This window comes from Mytilus trossulus, chromosome 3 (assembly GCF_036588685.1).
Source record: "Mytilus trossulus isolate FHL-02 chromosome 3, PNRI_Mtr1.1.1.hap1, whole genome shotgun sequence".
NCBI lineage: Eukaryota > Metazoa > Mollusca > Bivalvia > Mytilida > Mytilidae > Mytilus > Mytilus trossulus.
In genome coordinates, this window is record NC_086375.1 from 71,628,227 (window position 1) to 71,652,274 (window position 24,048).

The following is a 24,048-nucleotide window of genomic DNA, read 5'->3' on the forward strand; positions in this document are numbered from 1 at the left end:
GGTAATGAACCATTGTGTTGATCCCATGCTAAACATAACAAAAATCTCTGTACAAAGGTCTGTGAATTTTCTACAAAAATAGTGATTTTATTTTCACTAAATTCTCCTTTTCTACTAAAAACAATAATGAACTATACATAATAATGCTTTGCAAGAAGTTTCCCCTTGATATATGTACAAAATTATATCCTATTATTCATTGTCTGTGCTGTTTTGATACTATTGCAGTTTGCACATTTCGGAATTGACAGGCCACAGGAGGGGTACGAAAAGATAAAATAATGATATAAGTACTTAATTTGCATCTTTGAACCCCAACCCCGGCTTGTTTTTTTATGAGCCTGGGGTGTCTAAAAATGGTCGATTACAGACAGCCGAGTACGCATTTTACTTTCCAGGCGTGTTATTGTTGATTGTTAAAGTCCTGAAAACGGAAAGATGGAAACAAAAATGTTTGATATATCTGGCTTTAGATTATTTTTTTTTAAATATAAATTAAGGCTACATTTTAATATAATAATTCTATGAATTCACAATATAAAAAAATGCCGAAAAGAAATGAATGAAGTGAAATATCTTAGTAAGGAGTCATTACTACAGTGATGGTGTGTTTGACACACAAAACTTAAAAGCTTAGTGATATTACCAATATTAAAATAAAAGTGTATTTTAGTTGGGTATTTTTTTCCATTTACCCATTTTCAATTATAATCAAGGCACATTTTATTTTTATTCATGAAAAATATTTATATATAGAAAAGAAGGACACATTGTTCATTTCCTCCCCCGTAATTCTTTATCAAAAATATTTATTTTGAAATGAAAAAAGCTAAGAAATCTTAATTTTATTAGTGTTCTCTAGGTTATCTCGTCTTCATTCTCTGACATATTCTAGCCTGCCCTTTCATAAAATAGTGATTTTTTTAGTGTTCTATCGAACTTTCGAAAAAAAAACACCCGATAACCGTTGAGACAAAAAAAAAATGTGTTGGAAAAATCTTACAGCAAGTGATTCTTAATAGCTATAAGATACATTTTTCTTTTACAATACAACTTTTAAATCTTACGGGAAACTATTCCAAGCTTTCACTGTAACCTCGCTCTAACATATCCCCATCCCTCCCCCACCCCCCACCCCCCACCCCCCAAAAAAACACCAACCAAACAAACCCGCAAAACTATTGTCATTCTCATAGTCAGCACTCAATTGTTCACAAACAAATGTGTTTTAAGCTGCTAAAGACATTATTCAAACGCTCAGAAAGTCCTTAGTTCTATATTTTTGCTCTCCATTTTTATGCAAAACCTTTTACATTTTTATTTTATGGGTTATTGTTGAAGGTCGTACGATGACGTATGGTTGTTAACACATACTTCCTTTTGTTTCCTATGGAAATTTGTCCATTGACAACAAACATACCACATCATTTACTTTATATAAGTATTGTATAAATTACAACGTATTTTGGTGATCTTGCAAAAAAAAAAATTAAAAATAGGGGTATTTTTTCTCTCATAATAACATTAAACAGATTCACAACAATGTCAATTTCAAGAAAGCAGACAACAGCTAATAAGTCAATAACAGTACAGCATCAATGATCTAGAATATATGCCACTTTTAACTAAAATATAAAAGCACAGAACCAGGACATAGGAGCACAGAACCAGGACCGTTTTTCTTATCACCAGCACAGCGTCAGGACAATTCCGTTTAACGAACTTGCACGACTTTTGCAATATAATATTGTTGTAATATACTTTGCATGGTACTTATGACACACCAGAGAAAAATTAAGCAACAAAACAGTCGTTTTATTGCCGTTCTGATACAATGTAAACAAACCCACCAGCACAGAATCAGGACCCACCAGCACCCGTCAGGACCAAATCACCAGCACAGTACGTTCTCTCGCAGGACAACCATACCCACCGTGGTATGGGTTTATTGCTTTACGTACTAGTATTTAAATCCTCTCAAGTGTTCTATATTCTGTTTTTGAGCTTAACGAGTTACACATAAATTAGGTATTGTGTTTACATGTCACAATTGATACGTTATTCTCGTGCTTGTTCACACTATACGGACTTCATATACAGGAGTGTGCTCCTGCACAACAACTGCTCCAACAAAGTTATGAGGAGGACAGATTAAAATGGACACGACGTAAATTTTATGGACACCATCACGAATTGGTTGATCCATACGATGTGTCTTTGACAAAATTAGCTAAGGACATTTTTACCACATCGTAGATTGTGGTTTGTCATTACGTCGTCTAATCTTTTAATTACCGAACGTGACTTATACCCGACTATGACTGTTTTGCTGAGTGTGAATTACTATAGACGTGTTACGGTACTTATCTATCCCAAATTCATGTATTTAGTTTGATAATATATTTGTAATTCTAATCGTATTTTGTCAAATGTGTTGACGTCTTTTGTATTTTTTTATGTGTTATGGTAAAGAAAATTAATCACCGCCATCATTTATATGATTTGATTTTCTTCAACGTAATCTGTACGATGTTTTACGTGTGAAGTTAGATTCAAAACAAACCGGACATAACTATATACTAAAGTTAATTGCTACCTCTGTTTGCTATTAATAACTATTGCGATGTACATTGTTATTAAATGTAATATCAGTTCAAATATAATCTTACATCAATTCTAATTCTATCTTACTTTTCTTGAGATATATAGTTTTAGTCATTCAAATGTGACGTCATTTTTGTGCTGTTTCAGAATTTCAAATATGACGTAATTTTGTGTGCCTTTTCACCATTTCGTTTGTGACGTCATGTGTTTAACTTTTTGCGTTGAGGCCTTTACTAATTCGGGTGTATCTATTTTATGTGTTGGCCTTTGTAATGTATCCGGGTTTTATTTTCTGTAATTAGTTAATTAATAATTGTTTTTATCATGTATATCTTTTATATTCATTTGATAAAATTTACTTTTTGCAATAGCATAAATTGTTCTAAATAATTGAGATGTTCTTATCCCAAGCAGAAAGCCATAGCCGTATTTGGCACAACCTTTTTGAACTTTTGATCCTCAGTGCAGTACAACTTTGTACTTTTATTTTTGACTTTCGAACTTTAATATCTGGGCGTCACTGGTCAGTCTTGTTTGGACGAGGCGCGTTTCTGGCGTATTGAATTTTAAACCTGAAGCCTTTAGTTAGCTATTATTCATGTGTTTCTTTGTCTTATATGTTCTCCTATTTATTTGTGTTGTAGTCCTGTAATATTCTGTTGTCATTTTAACCGAGGTTCGGTATGCCACAAAACAAGGTTCAACCCACCATTTTTTCTTTAAAAATGTCCTGTACCAAGTCAGTGTCATGACATTTTGTTATAATAAAACACCAATGCAACCATGCATCCAATATTGCAAGATAGGGCCCGATACTTCTGATTTCGTGTTTCGGCAGTTAACCTTGGGATTGTCATTGTAAGATGCATTACTTGAATATAATCAAATATAAAAATTATTCATGTTTATATTGATATATTTATATTTCAATTCTTCAATGGATCTAGTTATTATGAAAGATCTGCCATCATCAGGGGTCCAACTGTCAATTTTATGTTTAAAAGTCTATAACTTTGATCTACTAAGTTTAAATAAAAACGAGTCCTTAACCAATCCAGATATCTCAATACTATTCATAAGACACAATTATCTTTTATCAGCATAAATCCACAGAGATGTTGAAATAAGAACAAGTCTTTAATTAATCCAAACATCTAAAAAAAAAATCTTCTAATTTTGTAACAGTATATATAGCTTCAGAGAATCAATGTAAGATCTCATCATCTCTTCATTAAATGCATATTTAGTTTATTTTCATATATTTAAATATTAGAAAATTTAAATATTTAATTTACTGTTAGTTTCGTTTTGAACCAAACTATGTAGGCAAGTATCTATTCTATTATTCCTTCAATAGTTAAATCATACACGCATGTATACGCATAGATAATGGTAAGAAGTAATTGATTTTATGATGTAATTTCACCTGGTGTTTCGGTTTAGGTTTTATATTACCTAGGCATTATCCTCATCAGGTACTCTAGCCTTACAGCAACATGATAACAATAAACGAAAATCCTTGGGCACGACACTCGGTGTAACAAATGAATATAAGTTGATGACATAACATTGGAAAATGTGAGATGCTAAAGAACAAATTAAACAAAGAACAAATGACATAGAGGTTAGTAATTAAAGGTCACCAAATGACATAGAGGTTAGTAATTAAAGGTCACCAAATGACATTAAACAATCAGCAAAATCCTTATAAAAAAGCTAGCTATAAAAGGCCCAAATGCAAGTGCACTACTGTTTGTTAGTACATAGGATCACGACTAAACCATTTCATCAAACGCTTATAATAAACTAGAGACTTACTGTACAATGAACTACAATGACGTATATATTCCTGGCATGATATAACTTGTTTTGGATTTTTGTCTTTCAAACTCACCAACAAACGTCCTTAATGATCTGAAATATAAATAGATATTCAACGAAACCGACAAAACAATAATGAAAAACAAATTGCACTGAAAAGATGCAACAACAATAAAATATTCACGAAATATGATAAAAATGTATGTAATATTTATAGTGTTGTACGGTTCTTTTTGTTATTTATTTGCGTCTTCCTATTAAAGTTACTCTCTGTATTTCAAATTGTAGTCAAATATACTTACTTGAAAAGAGTTATTGTCTTATTTCACTCTCTTTTTTTAATGTTTTTTGCATCATTGAATGTCATTGAAATTTCAGTATACTATATCCTTTCTCGATGTGACTACACATGGTATCCGTTCCTAGAAAACCCTTGTTATTGCCAAGTTGTTAATATGTGCCAGATTTCAAATAAAGGACCATGTGATTATTAGAACACAATGCGATAATAGATCAAAGGAAATGAATCTAGATATAATAATTGATTAATTCTTATTTTGTTACTAGAAAACCCCAATTAAGGATGAGATAAGTAATTTAACCGTGTCCACTACGTTAGCTGACGACATGTAAAGTTTCCATTTTTTTTCCTAAGAAAAGTATAACTTTCTAAGTGTTAACATGTTAGACTTTTCAGACATTAATACAAAAGTTTCAAGGAAGTTACATGTATAGCTACACAAATAAACCACTGAGTCATCAGTTTCTATACAAAGAAATTAACTTGATCAATTTTCAAGAAAAATCTCATTGGTCATTGAATGAAATAGGGAGTTTCCGGACAAATAAGGTTAAAATAGAACATCCGAAAGTGCACGGTTATTCATTTTTCGCTATCTAAGCAATCGCATATCAAGAGTTGTTAACACCGTTTTATGAATATAACGTTTATCTTCCTGTATACAAATTTACTAGATAAAATCTGCGGTTTGATTTAATTTAGTATTTGTAATATATATTTAAGGAAATATTTAAAAAAAAAAAAAAAAAAAAAGTCACTTAAAAGTTCTCTACCGATACATTTAAAATAGCAAACGCTTTGTTAATAAACTTCAGTGTATTAACAATTACTAATTGCCATTAATTCATCTTCAAAAATCTAGAAACAGAAAACAAAATGTTTACTTTTTAACAAGACTGTAGAAAACAAATTTATTTTTTTGATGAAAATAAGATATGCAAAATAATCAATCGATATTTTGACAAAGCTATGATATTTCCCCTCCGGATTTACTACAAAAGTAGGGAGATGTGATATGATTGCCTATGTGTCCACTTGAAACGAACGTCATGGTATCACAATAAAAGTCAATTGTATATCGGGCTTATTAGTTTCGTTCAAGATAGAATGATTTAATTTATTTAAGATTATCGCAAATTTTTCATCCCGATAGGACAAAGGAAACCAGATACCATATGGATGTACGAAAATTGATCGAAATCTAAAAAACGATTTGTCAAACTGTACACAAATAACTTTCATCTGTGTCATGGTAATTATTCATGTACAAAACATAAATATAGCCTAATAACAAAACTTCAGGGATATTTTGTCATTGTTTTCTTTAAAACGGACCATTAGATGAACATTTCCAAGTTTTTCAATCCTGTAATATCATAGTATCACAATATCGGTAAGGGATCATCACTTTCTATTAATTTCTCAGACATGCACTCTAAATACGAACCTTTACTTTTATAAATTGTGACTTAGATGGAGGGTTGTCCCATTGTCAATCATACCTCATCTTCTTATATCCAATTAAACAAATCTGTACGAACGGTCAATGGGCAAGGGATCTTCATTTTTCAGCATTTAACTTTTTGCAAATAACATCAGGAGATCAAATTGAAAATTATTGTAGCACAAAATGACGATAATGCCTTGATGACATTTCTCCAGAAAACAGTGCATTAATCGTATTTTATCTTATATTGGACGTTACCATCATCTTTATCAGTTACCTGTCTCTGTTTCCTCTCTTTTACAGAAAATTAAGAACATTGCATATGTTTGAGGTTCCGTTAAGTTGATTAATCACAATATAGATTTTAAAAGTTAAAGAGACCAATTTCCCGTTGATTAATATCACACCTGAAGTATTTCAATGTATACGGAAATTCACACAGAATAACAGGGTATTTAGTGAATTTTGACTCTTTTTAAAACAAGATTGTCTCAAATATTTCTTTAAATTGAAATAATTAAAAAAAAATACATTAAGACTTCATTCGCAAGTCTTAGTAAACACCATCAAATCTGCACTATGTTCTTTCCGAGATGGACTATTTTTACTTTTACGTAATAAATGTATGCTCTCAATTAAGACCACGAAAATGATCAGAATAGTTCAAGCACTCTTTGTAATTGATCTCTCCTCCTCGCAATTGTAGAACACTGTAATATAACAACTATATTCCAATTTTGGCTATCGCAATAATATCCGACTTTTATCAAGTTTTGTAGACTTTTTTGGAAATGTAACTATGCATGTATTTAAATTATGCTTAGAAATAGATCTCTTTATGTTACATTTGTAAACACGTTGAATAAATGCCATATCCTTGACTTGGTACAGGACATTTTTAGAAAATTGGCGGGATCAACCTGTTTAAATGGCTAGCCAAACCGCTCGCTTTATAAAAAAAATATTGCTAAACTGAAAACATGACGTGACAAAGATACAGCACAATATAGAAAAAAGATACAACCAAATATATGCTTTACCGATAAAGATTTCAATGCCAAATCGCGATCGCCAGTCAAAGACGCTATAATGTGTCACTTAAATAACACATAGTCTATTTTTGCTATGTCATCGGAAGTCATATTTGATGGTACATCGACCCAGACACCAAACCAATACCGGCCAGTGGCACATATACATTATGATATTTTTCTGTTTTTTAATATTATATTTTTACTATAGAATTATATCATTAGTACACAAAAAAGTTCGTTCTTTACGACTAATTTTCTTTAAATTATTATAAATTGAATTTATTACTGAAGTATACAGGATACCGAAATAAATGTAAAAAAACTTGAACTTGTCACTGCTTTTAGCGCTTTTTCTCTCTGATAATAAAATAAATCATTTAAATGTCAACACCATAAAAAGATACATGAATGCATATCAATTCAAATTTATATAAATGGATGTGTTAAACATAGAACGAGTTAAATATTTTGTTCTTAGATATGTACATGCACTTACACAGTGTAATGTTTATTCCAGTGACAATCCTTGTTGAATCAAAATTTAGGTCAACCACCGTATCTACATGTATATCAAGTAACATACAGGAAATAACATCTTTGGTTTCATTTTCAACCATACAAAAGGTTATAGAAGGTTTATTAAAAAGTAATGCAGTAAGGATTTTACTTCGTCAAAAGTATTTCCCCATTAACATTCGTTAAAAGCGAAGCAATTGTAAGGACGGTGCGCTACCAGTTTAGCTCCTGAAAACTAATAAATTTGTCCATTTAGTCCCATTAAGGTTGCATTTCTGTAAAAATTGACAATGAATTTTCCCATATGAACTCCCTTTACGACTAAAACTGTAATGCTTTTACTATGAAGTTTTGAAAAATCATGTCGCAGAATGGAAAGTTTATATGTACTACTATTTTTTCAAAGGTCAAAATATAGGACTGTGCGGCATATTTTCAACGTTTATATGCCTTGAACTTTTGAAAGTTTGAACACACACTAAATTTCTTAAGTACCACTACCTCTACTGTCGGGATACCACATATTTTAATATAAACGATTTTTACATGTATATTTACTGGTAACATTCCCAAGTTATTTCTCTATGAGAAACAACCCACAGATCAGAACTGAGAACCAGTATGTAAACAAAATTATTTATCTATGCATATTCTATTTTTCCCCATGGTTTGAAAAAACAGCTGTATTTACAAAGTGCAACCTTGAGATCCGTATATGCCAATTGTATTTAAATGAAACATGTACCTACTAGTTATTTAGCATCATTTGATGTAGTTTCCTGCATTTAATCAAATTAAAACTGTTGTGTGATCCTAGGTCAGTGGAAATTTTCGAAAGTTCAGAAATTTCTTCTTAATTTTTTTATGGATGGACAGACTTAAAATATTTCAAAGGTTAAAAATTAATAAATCTAGATAATACACACACACACAATGGGGTTATTTTATTAATAAATAGTTAAGACCCAGTTAAGACTCAGCACAAAGGTAAATATTTCACTTGACCAATATATTTCATTTTTTAGCACTGTGACTTTTGAATGTTATAAAATCAACTTGTAGTATAAATATGTAAAAAAAATATTAGAATGTGAGTGTAAAAAATTATCAAATATTATGCTTTATTCGTTTTCAAGACAGATGAGTTGACTCAACACTCTCCCAAACATAAAAAGTAAACTCGACTTTCCATTTTCGATGCAAGTATAGCCCATTTATTTTTATTTCTCTAAACAACTGTCGTCGTGGTCAGGGATGCAAATAAATGCTTCCAAAGATCAATCTATTACCTTTCTGCGGAATGTTTATTTGGCGGAATTTATGCTTATGCACAAAAAAGTTCCACTTTGATCTGAACCTGTCATATGATCTCAAAGCGCCATACTATGAGATGATATGCTTTTGTTTCGCTAAATAGTTAGTTATCAAAGGTACCAGGATTGTAATTTAGTACGCCAGACGCGCGTTTCGTCTACATAAGACTCAAAAGTGACGCTCATATCAAAATATTCATAAAGCCAAACAAGTACGAAGTTGAAGAGCATTTAGGATAAAAAAAAATCCAAAAAGTTGTGCCAAATACGGCTAAGGTAATCTATGCCTGGGATAAGAAAATCCTTAGTTTTTCAAAAAAGTTCAAAGTTTTGAATACAGGAAATTTATAAAAATGACCACATTATTGATATTCATGTCTACACCGCAGTGTTGACTAATGAGCTGGTGATACTCTCGGGGACGAAACGTCCACCAGCAGTGGCATCGACCCATTGGTGTAAATAGTTATCAAAGGTACCAGGATTATAATTTAGTACGCCAGACGCGCGTTTCGTCTACATAAGACTCATCAGTGACGCTCATATCAAAATATTCATAAAGCCAAACAAGTACGAAGTTGAAGAGCATTTAGGATAAAAAATTCCAAAAAGTTGTGCCAAATACGGCTAAGGTAATATATATACTATCAACTGTTTGTGTCTTTGTTATACTAATTTGTAAGTTTGATTGCTTTTTTAGTCAGATTTGTTGTATGTCTGTGAAGTATATTAACACAGTTTTCGTTGCTGGATCTGAATAATTATCATATTAACCGAATATGTCTACTATAAAACCACGGTTGACTCATATTTTTTTTCTCTCGGAAATGCATCTACCAAGCCGGAATATCACAGTTATTTTTCCTTCATTAGAGTGGCATTACAGACCTCCCCCTTTCTTTCATTTACATTTGAGTTCGATGTGTTTGTCTATATTATTTTATACTTTTTCGGGTTCGCCTTTCCTTCTGGTCTTTTTCACTGTTTTATCAGCTTTCAGAGCATTGAGGATCATATAAGAGACATTTATTGTTGTAATGTGCATATAAGGCGGGGCGATGGCAGCATTAGCTGATTTCTTAATTTCCTAATTCCTCTGTTATTATGAGCTCGCCTAGTATCAATGACGGTAAAGGTTATATTTTGGTGGTCAAGTCCACATCTAAGATATTTTAAGCAATAGGTCTACTATATTTGTTGTAAGGAATGCTTGTTAGGTGTACATGTCCAACTAACAGGTGTCATCTGACCTTGACCTCATGTCATGGTTCAGTGGTGGTAGCTTGGGTTTGTGTTTGGCCTTTTTTCTAATACTGTAAGGTAAAGGTTAATATATTTAGTGCATGGAATATTTGTAAAGTGTACATGTCCAACCGGCATGTGTCATCTGACCTTGATTTCACTTTCATGGTTCAGTGGTTAAAGGTGAATATTTGTTTTTTGATCTGCTTTTTCTTATACTGCATGAAATAGATCAACTATATTTGGTGCATGAAAATATTTCATGACGATCTGGTATGTTTTATTTAACTTGGCCTCATTTTTACGGTTCATTGCTCAGTGTGAAGTTATTGTTTTTCAACTTTTTTTCCTAAAATTGTTTTTGGTGTATGTGATCGTTGTAAGGTATGCATGTCTGTTTATATGACAGTTGAAGTTAAGCTTTACAGTTAAAACTATCAACATAATATCAATATTTGTAAAGAAGGCGAGACATTTCAGTGAGTGCACCTTTTCTTTAATATTTGCTCTTTTGGGAGATAATTGAACTTTGTTTTGGGTCCCTCCGTTCCATTATGGGTATATATTTATACAGCTTGACTTCTCCTACAGTTTGAATCCTAGAATTTTTTTACTTTGCTGTCTGTTTCTACATATATTGAAGGTGTGCATGTGTTTTTTTTATTGATATTTGCTCTTTTTGAAGATAGTTGAACTTATAGTATTAACATTCATGAGAGAAGCGTTTTAAGATAACTCCTCCTACATTTTGATTGATAGGAGACGTTTTCCCTTTGCTGGTCGTAAATTGGTTTGAGCACATTTGCCCTCTTTTATTTCAAAATAACCGATAACAATGCGTAATAAGTATTTCTTTTGAATCCATTAAAAGTATTTAATAACTCATAATTATTTGGTCGAAAATATTCAACAATTTAAGAAACATACAAATAAAAAAAATTATACACATACAACCAATAATAAAGTGTATACAAATATCAAGCAACGAAACATAAAGGGATTGAGGGATATTAGTAAATATTTATAAAGTATTGACGTGAAAAACAGTTCACTTGCGGAGTCAATACATTTAAAAATGCAGCTGGTATGCGTGAATATCTGATTATCATCATAGGGGAGTAACTAGAACAGATGAGATAAAACACATATGCCGTCTTGAAACGATTTGTTCATATAACATCTTTAAAGACGGAAATGTTTAAAGTTTATGGATAATATAAAGAATAAAAGAAGTAGTCAAAATTCTACGACGTGAATAATCTACAAATAGAAAAATATAAAGATCACAGTAATTCCTCAAATAAAAAAAACCAAGCTCGCAGATATTTTTGCGTTTACCCGGCTCCCCAATAGTACACGACTAATATTACAAAGGCGCCGTCTTATGTCTTTGTCGGCCAGTTGGTTTCCTTTCTCGTTTGTTATTGATGCTTTTTGAGATACATTTCTTTACATTCTCAATGTTATTAAGAACTATGAATTCCGAAAGCTGTGACAATCTGTCAAAATTCTTCTCACTGTACTGGAAGTTGGTGCAGTGGAATGTTGACTGATCATCATATACAGTGAAGTTAGCGAACTCATTTTCATTGTCCCTTCGTTTGACTTCTGAAATTATTAACTTATGTTCATTAATAAAAAAAATATACTGATATCAAATAAAACAATAGACTCCCAAAATATGCTATTTTTATATCAGTTCCTTTCCAATCAGTTTTGAGTTATGTCAATTAGACTTTTAAAAAGCAAACTTTATCTCTTTATTTCCGGACACACCTTATCATCGCCACTTGAAATTGTATAATTGTCACATGTTGACGTATTATCATCGGGGAAGGAAGTTATGTCTGTACTTGACTAGTCTTACTACCAGAGCACAGTTCCCCAATTGATACAAATTAATATCTTGTCCTCATTTGATTATTTCGGAACTGACGGTGTATTTTGCGAACTTTGATACTTATTTCATTTTACAAACAAAAAATATTTTTGTGTCTTTCAAAGAAATTATATCGAGGTTACATGATAAAGTTAAGGTAATAGAAAAAGCCACGTCTAAACTGATTAATTCTAAATCCTTATTACATTGCTTGTGTATATCCTATTTTAAATTTAGAACTATGTACACCAGCCAGTGATGTCGATGATTTTACACACTTAACAGTATCTAATGGCAGTAGTCAGTATTCGGTCCTGTCATAACTTGAGTGATACATTATCAATGTAAATTTGCATTTTAGAAATCAGGTAGATCTGTGTTGGTATTAAATATGTCAATTGTAAGAAAGAAAATTATTTAGATGAAACCCTATTTTATAACTACTAACCTGGACTTTTAAACGTGCGGAATTTATTGTTCACCAATACAAAATGCATGATAATAGGACAGTACGGATCTTTATTATCTTCAAAAATATAAAGTTCTTGTACTGGTTTGCCTTCATACTCTTCAAAGTTGATTTGTGGAAATTTTATATCATGAGTACTTGCCCAAGCTTCCGCTTTTCGTATTGTCTACGAATGAAATATATACGAAATCGTATTCTGGTCAATATATGAAGTGATTCTTAGCAATAACAGTTGAGGCACAGTTTTTATGTTTGTATCTTCAAGAGATATGTAATAATTTTATAACATTGTTCTTATTGATAATTTTGTTTAGAATTTAGATCGTATTACTTTCATAGTCCAAACTATTGCGTCGCCTATGGGAAAACGGGTGGACTGCAATAAACACAATTGAATTAAAAAAGTATCTTGGCGATTATAAAAATAGGGTGGATGCCCAGCTCCAGCTTGAGGTGTTTACATTTAGATTTGGATTACGATATGAAGGTCCACGTATTTCTTTTACCCCCCAACAATTTGGCTTCTTCAGAAGTACACTAATCCGAAGTCAAACTTGGGTCAATTTTTAAAACATATATATATATATATATATATATATCGACACTGCGAATTTCTCTAATTGAATTTGTATAGAAACCAGATAATGGCTGGCGTCTCACTTCTCCTTTGTCTTATCTAAATTATGGTAGTATTACTGATTATAAAACCGAAGATTATTGTAGTGTAAAATACTTATTGACAATGTTTTGATTATGATTGCAGCTCTCGAAAAGCGTGTGAAAATCAGAAAAAATCGATATTCGCCAAGCATTCAGGCTTTGCATTATAACTCCTGCAGATTTTGATCTTATGGGTATCAAATTTCAGGATAGGTTTTGCGTTAATAAATGTCTACACTTAGGATTAAGTAGGTCATGTCAGCTTTTTGAACGTTTTCGACCTTTTAACACTGGTATTCAATACATGGTTGGTCGAAAAAAGATAAAATTGAATGAACTACAGTCAATCATTGGGCTAATGGCTTTTTGCTCATGTGCAATTCCGTCATCAAGCACTTTAACTAGAAGGTTTTATGATGTAATCTCAAACCTCAAACACGGAAAGTCGTATTATTATGTAAAAAGTATGTAATTCATCGACCTAACAGTTTGGTAGAGGGTAAACTATACACATTCAAGAGCTATAAGACAAATGTATTTGTCTGGTGTTTTTTTGCCTTGCTATGTGCGAGAAAGACCTTTTGTAGATGGACCTCTATTTTGTCATTTTGCAGTAAACCTTTTGACTAAATACCAGTTTTCTGCCATACTCAAAAAGCACTACATGCTAATGATAATGCTTTTTGGTGGTTGCACTCTTTCAGAATAGGTATGGCTACAGCTTGTGCCATTAAAGAGTTATCCTACGAAAAGATGTACAATCGAGTGCATATTTGCGTTACTTACGAAATTCAGTTTAGTTGTTTATGTATATTGCTGTTAGTTTCAGATTCATCATAAGGATTTGGATTGTTGTGTCGTGAATTATTAAGCATGCGTTTTGGGGAATCAATGCAACGCCCGGGAGTGGCTAATTTGGATTTGAATAGGTTGGGAGTGTATATTTGGTGGCAAGGAACCGGTGGACGAACTCTCTCTAAGATTGAAAGTCGCATTAGAATAACGCTGAGATTTGAAGATCCTCCTAGCTAAATTTAAGTGCAAAATGGTTAAATGATCTAGGTTATATCAAAATAGGTTACTTACATCACCGCCACATTATTTATGATTGTGCCTGTCCTAAGTCAGGAGCCTGTAAATTCAGTGGTTGTCGTTTGTTTATGTGTTACATATTTGTTTTTTGTTAATTTTTTTACTTAAATAAGGCCGTTAGTTTTCTCGTTTGAATTGTTTTACAATTTCTTATCGGGGCCTTTTATAGATGACTACGCGGTATGGGCTTTGCTCATTTTTGAAGGCCGTACGATGACCTATAGTTGGTAATGTCTGTGTCTTTTTGGTCTTTTGTGAATAGTTGTTTTATTGGCAATCATACCACATCTTCTTTTTTATATTGTTAAATTTATGTCATGGTTATCAAATAAAATGCCTGAAACTACTTTCATTTGGTATCAAGTATTACCAAGATTGCAGTGGCGGTATTCAACAAACGAGAATTAAATGGACAGGTACAGGCGTCGGTTAAACAGCTCCATTGGTATCCACATGACAAAGCATGAACGCTGTTCCATTCGGTGTCCTGACATAAAAGCTATACAAGAGTAGACGGGGTGCATTTAACTAAGATAGGAAATGAAATTATCCTGAATATAATCCAGGGAGCCATAGAAACAATCAGTTCTAGTGAGGCGGATGGCATTACCTTTTCAGACGACTATTATACACTTTGAATTTTTATAGTTGACTCGTTGTGCATATTAAATCTGCTCATGTTATGATCTTTGTAGTTAGTTTAAGGCGAAATGTACGTAATTAAGCTACACAATCGATTTTTTTTAAATTTCACATACGAATTCTGCTTGTAAAATTTCACCAGAAAATGAAATAAAAAAAGAGGGTAACCGTTTTCGTTTTTGAGATACGAGCCGTTGAAATTAACTACATGATACACCAAAATTACAAAGGATATATAGGGATGTTGTTTTATATATTAATGTAAAGAATTTCTTCCTTGTTACTTAAGAATGTATACTCTGTTGATTTATCAGAATGTTTCATTCAAATTTGCCTGTAAAGACACAGGTAAAAGCAGCTCCCCTCCAATTTTATGGGCGGTTGATGGTTCCACGAAACTTTTAATTGAGGGCTAAAATGGTCGCAGCACCGTTAATTAAGCAGATTTCGCTGCGCTTAAATAACATATTTGCAGTTAACAGACTTATTCAAATCCTATGATAGCATTAGCCTCTGATTTCGAGGGTTATTAGCTTATCTTGAACTTTCCCTTTTCATATATGGTCTGCCACCTCGAATATATTCGGCGATCATCATACAACATTTTCAAAGAAATATAATTATGCATTTCTATCAGTGAATTTTAGTTCATATCACACATTGCATTTCTATCAGTGAATTTTAGTTCATATCACACATTGCATTTCATATAATAGCACAAAGTACATATATCATATTAGTGAATCAATGATGTGGCCATTTCCTGCCAACTCTATTTTTAATTTTAAAATGAGCATCTAAGATAATGAATGATTTGACATGATTTCTTATTTCCATTTATAAAAAAGGGTAGAATGATTGGAAATTTCATAATTTCTAGATATTTATCCATATATGAGTATTGAGTCACAATAGAGCTTTCAGTTTATATATGATTATAAAAAAAATTATAAGGTTCACCCTATTACCTCGAAAGGGTCATTGGAATCTTTTTTTCGGTCTGTAAAATCAAAAGACAGGATGAGGTCTACGTCCCGACCGGGTTGGAAGAGAAGAGGATACGGAGAGTTAAACGCTAATCCAGCATCGATCAAACATAACTTCTCAAGGTCATTCTTCAAGTAGTTCTCAAATAAAGCTGAAAAAAATAAAACTCTTGAATGATGAACCTGGTTTTTTTATGAACACCTGATTAAATACGATCCCGATGTTTTGAAAAAGAAGAGGGACGAAAGATACCAAAGGGACAGTCAAACTCATAAATCTAAAACAAACTGACAACGCCATGGCTAAAAATGAAAAAGACAAACAGAAAAACAGAAAAACAATAGTACACATGACACAACATAGAAAACTAAAGAATAAACAACACGAACCCCTCCAAAAACTAGGGTATATCTCACGTGCTCCAGAAGGGTAAGCAGATCCTGCTCCACATGCAGCACCCGTCATGTTGCTTATGTGATTACAAATCCGGTAAATAGTCTAATTCGGTAGGTCAAATTCATGAAAGGGAAGGGGATAGTAGTTACGACGTAAGGAACATATCCGATATCATTTGTGAAACGGTTATTCCGTAAGTGTTTCTCATAGACAAATACAATTGGTTTCAGAAAAACAAAATGAAATAAATAAGAAAAATCCCCAAAACCGTTGTGTTACTGTTATTTACAGTCACTATTACATGTATATTAGTATATCAGTATATCAGTAAATATACTCATCATACATACCAAAATTAAAATTACAAAAAAAAACATAGATAGAATGAATACTTTATTCAAATGATTATGTAGATGAAATTCACGTTTTGAATTTGTTTTCTTCATTTTAACATATTTGATTAATAATCACCTGTTACATATATCGCATCAACATTTAGTTACCCAGGGAAGCAACTATGGTGCCCCCGATTTTAACAATATTATTTTTCGTAGAAAAGCAAATGAGATAAAAATTAATTCCATTATAAGCATTTGACATCTATCTTTATAAACATCATCTATCTTTGGACACAATTAATATTTATACAATTCATTATACATAATCATTAGACTCATATTAAGGCTTTGACTTTCATTTCTTTTGGTCCCGACTATTACTGGATAATAGTCTGGAAAATGCGTATTTTGTGCAATATAATAGATATCTTTACTATATATACGATACATTGTATCCACAACTAAATACAAGATTTAGACTGTTCATAGCAATACGCATGTACACATGAATGTTTCATTAAAAATGTGGACAAAAACTGGTTAAGGTGTTATGGGTGTCTTCCGCCCTCTTCGATTGTAAAAAAAAGAAAACCTAAGGTCCAGATTTTCTATCAAGAAAGCAAAATTTTATGCAGGAATGAAAATATCTAATGTGAATTTTTATTAAAAAGCACCAATTTATAAGAATATAACTTAAACATATTAATATAGTATAGATTATTTTTGGTTGTTTTTAAATGTTTTTATATTGGCATTTTAAGGGGTGGTAACTCTTAAACAGTGCTTCTTCTGAAGGAATCTACATGGAACTTTCCTATTTTGTATTTTAGCCGGAAAAATCTACGGTGATCCTGTCTTTCCTTTTGATATTCTCAAAGCATTGTCCGAAAGCTATCTTTTCCTAACTTATTTTACAACATAATTTATTTTATTTTCTAATCACAAAATGGTTTTTTTTCCCTGTATAATCGGTACAAAATGTGCCGTTTTGTCAGAACATGTATTTTGAGAAAATGCGCGGTGATCTATGGAACACCACAGCTGTCTTATGTGGAACTCTGGTATTACTTTATGATATTTTATCATTTCTTAATAATAGTCGGTCTTTATTAGATATGGTTTCGACATTACGCAATGATGTTTTAATATAACTCAATATGGAATAGTCATTACTTAATGATATTTCGATATAACAAGATATGGTTTCGTATTGACTTGATATAGTTTTGTCATTACTCAATATGCTTTTGTCATTACTCAATATGCTTTTGTCATTACTCAATATGGTTTTGTCCTTACTAGATGTGGTTTCACCATTCTTTAATATGGTTATGTCATTAGTCAATGTGGTTTTAACATTACTTGATGTGTATGTGCCATAACGCAATGTAGTTGTTTCATTACATGATGTGATTTTGTTATTTCGTAAGTATTTCATACTTGATGAGGTAAAACCACGTGACCAATTCGGAAAAACCTGTTCTATTTTTAGATTGATTTCCATGTTGTATGTGCCTCTAAATGCGTTTGGCCATTTATCTAATTAGTGTTCAAATTAAAGTACGTGTTTCTGTTTAAGTTAAACTTTGTCACTGAGTTTAAGTCACGTTTAAAAGCAGAGTTCTAGTTACAACTTTGAATTTGAGTCACTTCTTGAGGTAGAGTTTGAGTTAAGTTCGAATTCGCATTTAGATTTATTAAGGTTTCAAGTTGAAATTTGAGTTATTAATTTGTTTTTTTTGAGTTCGTAATTAAGTTTTTCTATCGTGGAACAAGGGCTTTTGCTCGGGCTCCCGAAAAGAGGGATCCGGGATATGCGTACCAAATAAACAATGTTGCAGTATACAAAACGGAACATATGAGTTAAAATAAAGTAAGATGTGGTGTGACTGCCAATGTGACAACTATGCACAAAAGACCAAAATGACACAAACATTAACAACTATAGGTCAACGTACGGCCTTCAACAATGAGCAAAGCCCATACCGCATAGTCGGCTATAAAAGGCCCCGATAAGACAATGTAAAACGAGAAAACTAACGGCTTTATTTATGCAAAAAATGAAAAAAAAACAAATAAGTAACACATAAACAAACGACAACCACTGAATAAAAGACTCCTGACTTGGGACAGGCACATACATAAATAATGTGGCGGGATTAAACATGTTAGCGGTACTTATACATCCTGACACAAAAAGACACAATAAACAGATCTGAGTGTACTCGCAGTTATCTGACAGCTAGTTCAAAGCCACTAACAACTAATTAATAAAAAAAATCATGCATCTAAGACTATATTCAGCTACAAAAGACCACCATGCACTATGTGAAAAAAAACATTTAACAGATTTCAATATGTCGTTTGTCTAATGTGCTTTGGATGGGTATCGCCAAAGTTGAAAATCAAATTATGAAGTTCGAGTGGTTGATAAGAGTTATTTGGTATGAAAAAGGGAAATGGCAGACAATAATAAAAAAGATAAAATCCTAAAAAGGTTACAGCATTTCGAACATAACTGGGATATCCCCATACCACTTGGTCCTGTTATTTGATCCGAAGTTTTCAAATAGAAGCAGTATTATAATAAATTTGTAAAAAAAGTCCATGGAACCATGTGTCTCGCCTGATATTGCTGCTCTCAGTGTAAAAGCTTAGTGTTGATCGGCTGTACATTCATCGGTCAAAAAACATAAACAGAAGTTTTTCTGTAGATGCTTTTTCTTGATATTGAGGAAAAACCCCAATACAAATTTTAAAACACTTCATGGAGGTAATAATTTTATCATGTCAAAACAGTTTAATTCTGTTTTATTTAACTGAAACAAAACTGTTTGCTTTTCAACAATGAGCAACACCCATACCCCATAGTAAGCTATAAAATGTCCCGAAATGACGCCACTTTCGGTGACATTGTTGTGTCTACTTACCGCTACATTTATGTCGCAGGCTCGACACAAAGCAAAAGACTAATATTGTTTGTTAAAAAATGAGTCACTTCAAATCAACTTGCACTTAATTCACAGGAAAATGAGAGGAGGGGGCTCGGACTAAGCGACAAAGCATCAATACTAGCAAATAATAATTCTCTTCAAAAAATTAATGATCATTCGAACATATATACGAATATCAATCTTTTACTTTTAATCAGTTGAATTTTCAGATCTCCTCGCACTAATTGAAAAATAATATATAATAAAGATCTGTTTCAAATGTGACGACGAACATGTTCCAGTTGTCGTAATTATAATACCTTTCCATTTTACTCGAATGTTAACTTCCAAATAAAACCAAATAACTCGGTTTGTAATTTCGCGAATAACATGACGGGTGCCACACGTTGAGCAGAATCTCCTTACGTTTTTGGGGAATCCGAGATCACCCCGATGTTTTTACATTACCCAGTCATACCGATCTATTGAGCCAGCCAATTGAAACTTTTTTTTGCCACCGCAACTTTACAGCAACTGTAAGTTGGGGGGATAGTGTGTAACATCTGTCCGTCCGTTCGTCTTTCCGTCCCATTATGGATATATAGTTATTCTGCATAACTCCTTCAACAGTATGAATCCTAGGAAGTTATCTCTTTACTGTCTTTTTGTTCATAGGTGTGATGCATGTCGTCAGGGTTTAATTTTTTTTAATATGTGTTCTTTTGGGATAAAGTTGAACTTTGTCATTTTGGAGAAATTTACTTCCATACGTACGGCGTTTCCAGTTAACTTCTCCTACAGTTTGAATGCTAGGAGTTTATCACTCTGCTAGCTGTTTGTACATGTATTGATGGTGTGCATGTGGTCAGGGTTTTTTCTTTTTGATTATTTTTCCTCTTTTTGGAGAAAAATTTAACTGTTTCCTTTTAGGGGTATGAGCGGTTAAATAAGTGGAGTGCGATTTGTCTAGTTTACATTTTTTTCTCGTGTTGTGCTGTTATGCTACAGTTACGACAAAAACAACAACACTTTTTATTTGTCAATCAAGACGCCCCGTGGAGCAGTACACATACAGTGTAAATTAAAGTGTACAAATAATTGTGGTGATTTTTTTCATTGAACTGTTCGATGTTCTCTCACATACATGTTAAACTCCGCAACGTTCACTTTCTTTATGTACCTGCCCCAAGTCAGGAGCACGCAGTTCAATTGTTGTCGTTGTTTACAAATGTGTGATATTTGTTGTTTTGTAAAATAGACCGTTAGTTTTTTCGTTTGATTTTTTTTTTTACATAGTACATGGTGGCCTTTATTCGCGGACTATATATACGCAGTGTTGAAGGCTGTACGGTTGCCTCTATATGATTTCTTACATCCCCTGCATTTAAACTCTTGTGGATAGTTGTCTCAATGGAAATCACATCACATCTAACTTCATGACAACTCCTATGTTCCGTTTTGTATACTGCAACAGTGTTTATTTGTTACGCATATCCCGAATCCCTCTTTTCGGAAGCCCGAGCAAAAGACCTTGTTCCGGTATAGAAAAACTTAATTACGAACTCAAAAAGACATATAAAATAGCTCGAATTTCAACTTGAAATCTTAATAAATCTAAATGCGACTTGAATTCGAATCGAACTCAAACTCTACCTCAAAAAGTAACTCAAATTCAAAGTTGTAACTAGAACTCTGCCTTTAAACGTGACTCAAACTCGAAGTCCAACTCGAAAATAATTTTCTTAGTAGAACTTTAATTATAAGTACATGTATGCCTTTCATTCGGAAACTAACTCAAAGTTTAACTTAAACAGTAACCCGTACTTTAATTTGAACACTAATTAGATGAATGGCCAAACGCATTAATAGAGGCACATACAACATGGAAATCTATCTAAAAATAGAACAGGTTTTTCCGAATTGGTCACGTGGTTTTACCTCATCAAGTAATGGGATAATCACATCAAAGAATGACAGGACCACATCAAAGAATGAAAAGACCACATCAAATAATGAAACAAACACATCAAGTATTGTAAAATGGTCAAATTTTGAAACATCATTACGTAATGTTAAAACCATATAAAGAATAGACAAAATCTCATTACGAAATATCAAAATCACATCATGTAATGAAACAACTACATTACGTTAAGTCACATACACATCAAGTAATGTTAAAAACCACATTGACTAATGGAACAACCATATTAAATAATGGTGAAACCACATCGAGTAATGACAAAACCACATTGAGTAATGACAAAAGCATATTGAGTTATGACAAAACTATATCAAGTCAATACTAAACCATATCGTGTAATATCAAAATATCATTAAGTAATGACTATTCCATATTGAGTTATATTAAAATATCATTGCGTAATATCAAAATCATATCAAATAAAGACAAACTATTATTAAGTAATGATAAAACATCATAAAGTAATATCAGAGTTCCACATAAGACAGCTGTGGCGTTCCATACTGATCTATCATTTTTATTTTATTTTTGAACATATATGAAAAGATACTACGTTTTGCCAAAAAATTAAACATTTGTTTATTTGAGACTCCCATACCACCTTACGGTTGCCTTTTAGTAACGAAATATATTAGACACGATACAAGTTGCAGATGTTAAACTCTCTAGTGATACTAGCCAATACTAGTACCTAAATTGTACGTTGGACCGCCATTGCATTGCTCTCTGCATTGTTTGAATACATAACAATATAAGCAAGCATGTATAAAATCGCCTATGAGCTCTTGTCAGTTACCGATCGCGGGTCTAATGTGTTGCGTATCAAACTTACGATTTTTCTCTCCTGACAAGGGGCAACTATATGTGTCATCAAAAGACACTTTTCTCAAAAAGTTATTCACCGTTGCCGCTCTTACACTTCTACTCTTCATTAACCTTAACAAAGAAAAACAAAACAAAATAAACAATTAGTATGGAATACGATCACACATTTTACCATGCAATAATATCAACAAATGCATCATATTGTTTCTGCGTTTGAACTTATGTTTTAATACATATTGCATCCTTAAATGTGTTTTTCCTCGTGATTTTTTTTTGTATAGTTTGCAATAACAATGTTTTACGTTAATCCCTCATTTTTGTCTTTTTTGTCTGTGTTAAGCATCTGTTATTTTGTGTTTTTTTTAAAGATTGCTTTACAGTTTCGTCATTATTGAAGACTGGAAAGTGGCCTTAAGTTGCGTACTTTTGCGACATTTGGTATCTGGCAGAGAGTAATCTCATTGGAAATTATACAACTTCAAATTCTTATATTACAAATAGACATTTTAGAGTCAAACACCTTTTACAATAATATGTCTTATAATATTGTTTCGTAGCAGTTTATTTGTAGATATTGTTTTACTGTTTCTGACTTTTCTCCACGACTGGAGGGTTTGACAAATATATTAATATGGTTGAAAATCGTCATTGTAGGTTGCACTTTGTAAATACAGCTGTTTCACAATCCAGGCCTTTTTTGGGGAGATATATGCTACACATATATATGCTAATGTGTTAACGTACTGGTTCCCAGATCTGATTCCTGTGTTTCGTCTCATAGAGACACAAGTTTGGATTGTTACCAGTTTAGAAAACATGTTAGCGCCTAAAGTTTAATTTCTAAAAGCTCCAAAGGTGGAGCAGGGGTAGTGTAGAAATTTAGTATAAGTTTATACTCAGGGTAGGTCAGGGCATATAAATGTTGGAAACATACCGCACAGCCCTTTATTTTTTTCCTTTGAATAAAATAGAAGTGCATATCAACTTTTCGTTCTGGGATATAATTTTTCTTGATTTTTTTTATAGTAGAAGTGACAGCTTAAGCCTCACATCAAGCTCGTATATTGGAAATTGCATTGTCTATATTTACAGAATTGCAACCTTTAGGCTAAAACATCCTATATAAACAAATTGATTGTGGTCTTTTGAGAAATGTATATGTGAAAAGACATGGGAAAGTCCTTATTATTATTACAATGTTTATTTCTTTTATATAGATTCAGGGAGTCGGAAGATGTGGTGTGAGTGCCAATAAGACAACTCTCCATCAAATACAATTTATAAAAGTAAACCATTATAGGTCAATGTACGGCCTTCAACACGGAGCCCTGGCACACAACGAACAACAGGCTATAAAGGGCCCCAAAATTACTAGTGTAAAACTATTCAAACGGAAAACCAACAGTCTAATCTATATAAACTAGAAGCTCTATAAAGAGCCTGTGTAGCTCACCTTGGTCTATGTGAATATCAAACAAAGGACACAGATGGATTCATGACAAAATTGTGTTCTGGTGATGGTGATGTGTTTGTAGATCTTACTTTACTGAACATTATTGCTGCTT

General features: G+C 32.4%; 2 protein-coding genes across 7 annotated transcripts in view; both read right to left on the reverse strand.

Annotated features, from left to right (window-relative positions):
* The window catches only part of LOC134712304 (cytosolic phospholipase A2-like), a 33,597-nt gene extending 25,800 nt beyond the window's left edge, over positions 1-7,797 (reverse strand). For 2 of the 4 annotated variants that reach the window (XM_063573720.1, XM_063573717.1), the window contains exons 1-2: positions 7,704-7,797; positions 4,423-4,518 (exon numbers count right to left, since the gene is read on the reverse strand). The gene's annotated coding sequence lies outside the window, so the exon portion shown is untranslated. Of the gene's footprint in view, positions 1-4,422; positions 4,519-4,727; positions 4,924-7,703 lie in introns of those variants that run through there. The other 2 variants (XM_063573718.1, XM_063573719.1) reach the window with 2 other exon arrangements.
* A 3,717-nt stretch (positions 7,798-11,514) lies between these two features.
* The window catches only part of LOC134712305 (cytosolic phospholipase A2-like), a 30,104-nt gene continuing 17,570 nt past the window's right edge, over positions 11,515-24,048 (reverse strand). For all 3 annotated transcript variants that reach the window (XM_063573723.1, XM_063573722.1, XM_063573724.1), the window contains exons 15-18: positions 22,491-22,594; positions 15,989-16,158; positions 12,606-12,792; positions 11,515-11,886 (exon numbers count right to left, since the gene is read on the reverse strand). In XM_063573723.1, the coding sequence (XP_063429793.1) occupies positions 11,645-11,886; positions 12,606-12,792; positions 15,989-16,158; positions 22,491-22,594 (703 nt within the window). In that variant the 3' untranslated portion in view covers positions 11,515-11,644. The remainder of the gene's footprint in view (positions 11,887-12,605; positions 12,793-15,988; positions 16,159-22,490; positions 22,595-24,048) is intronic.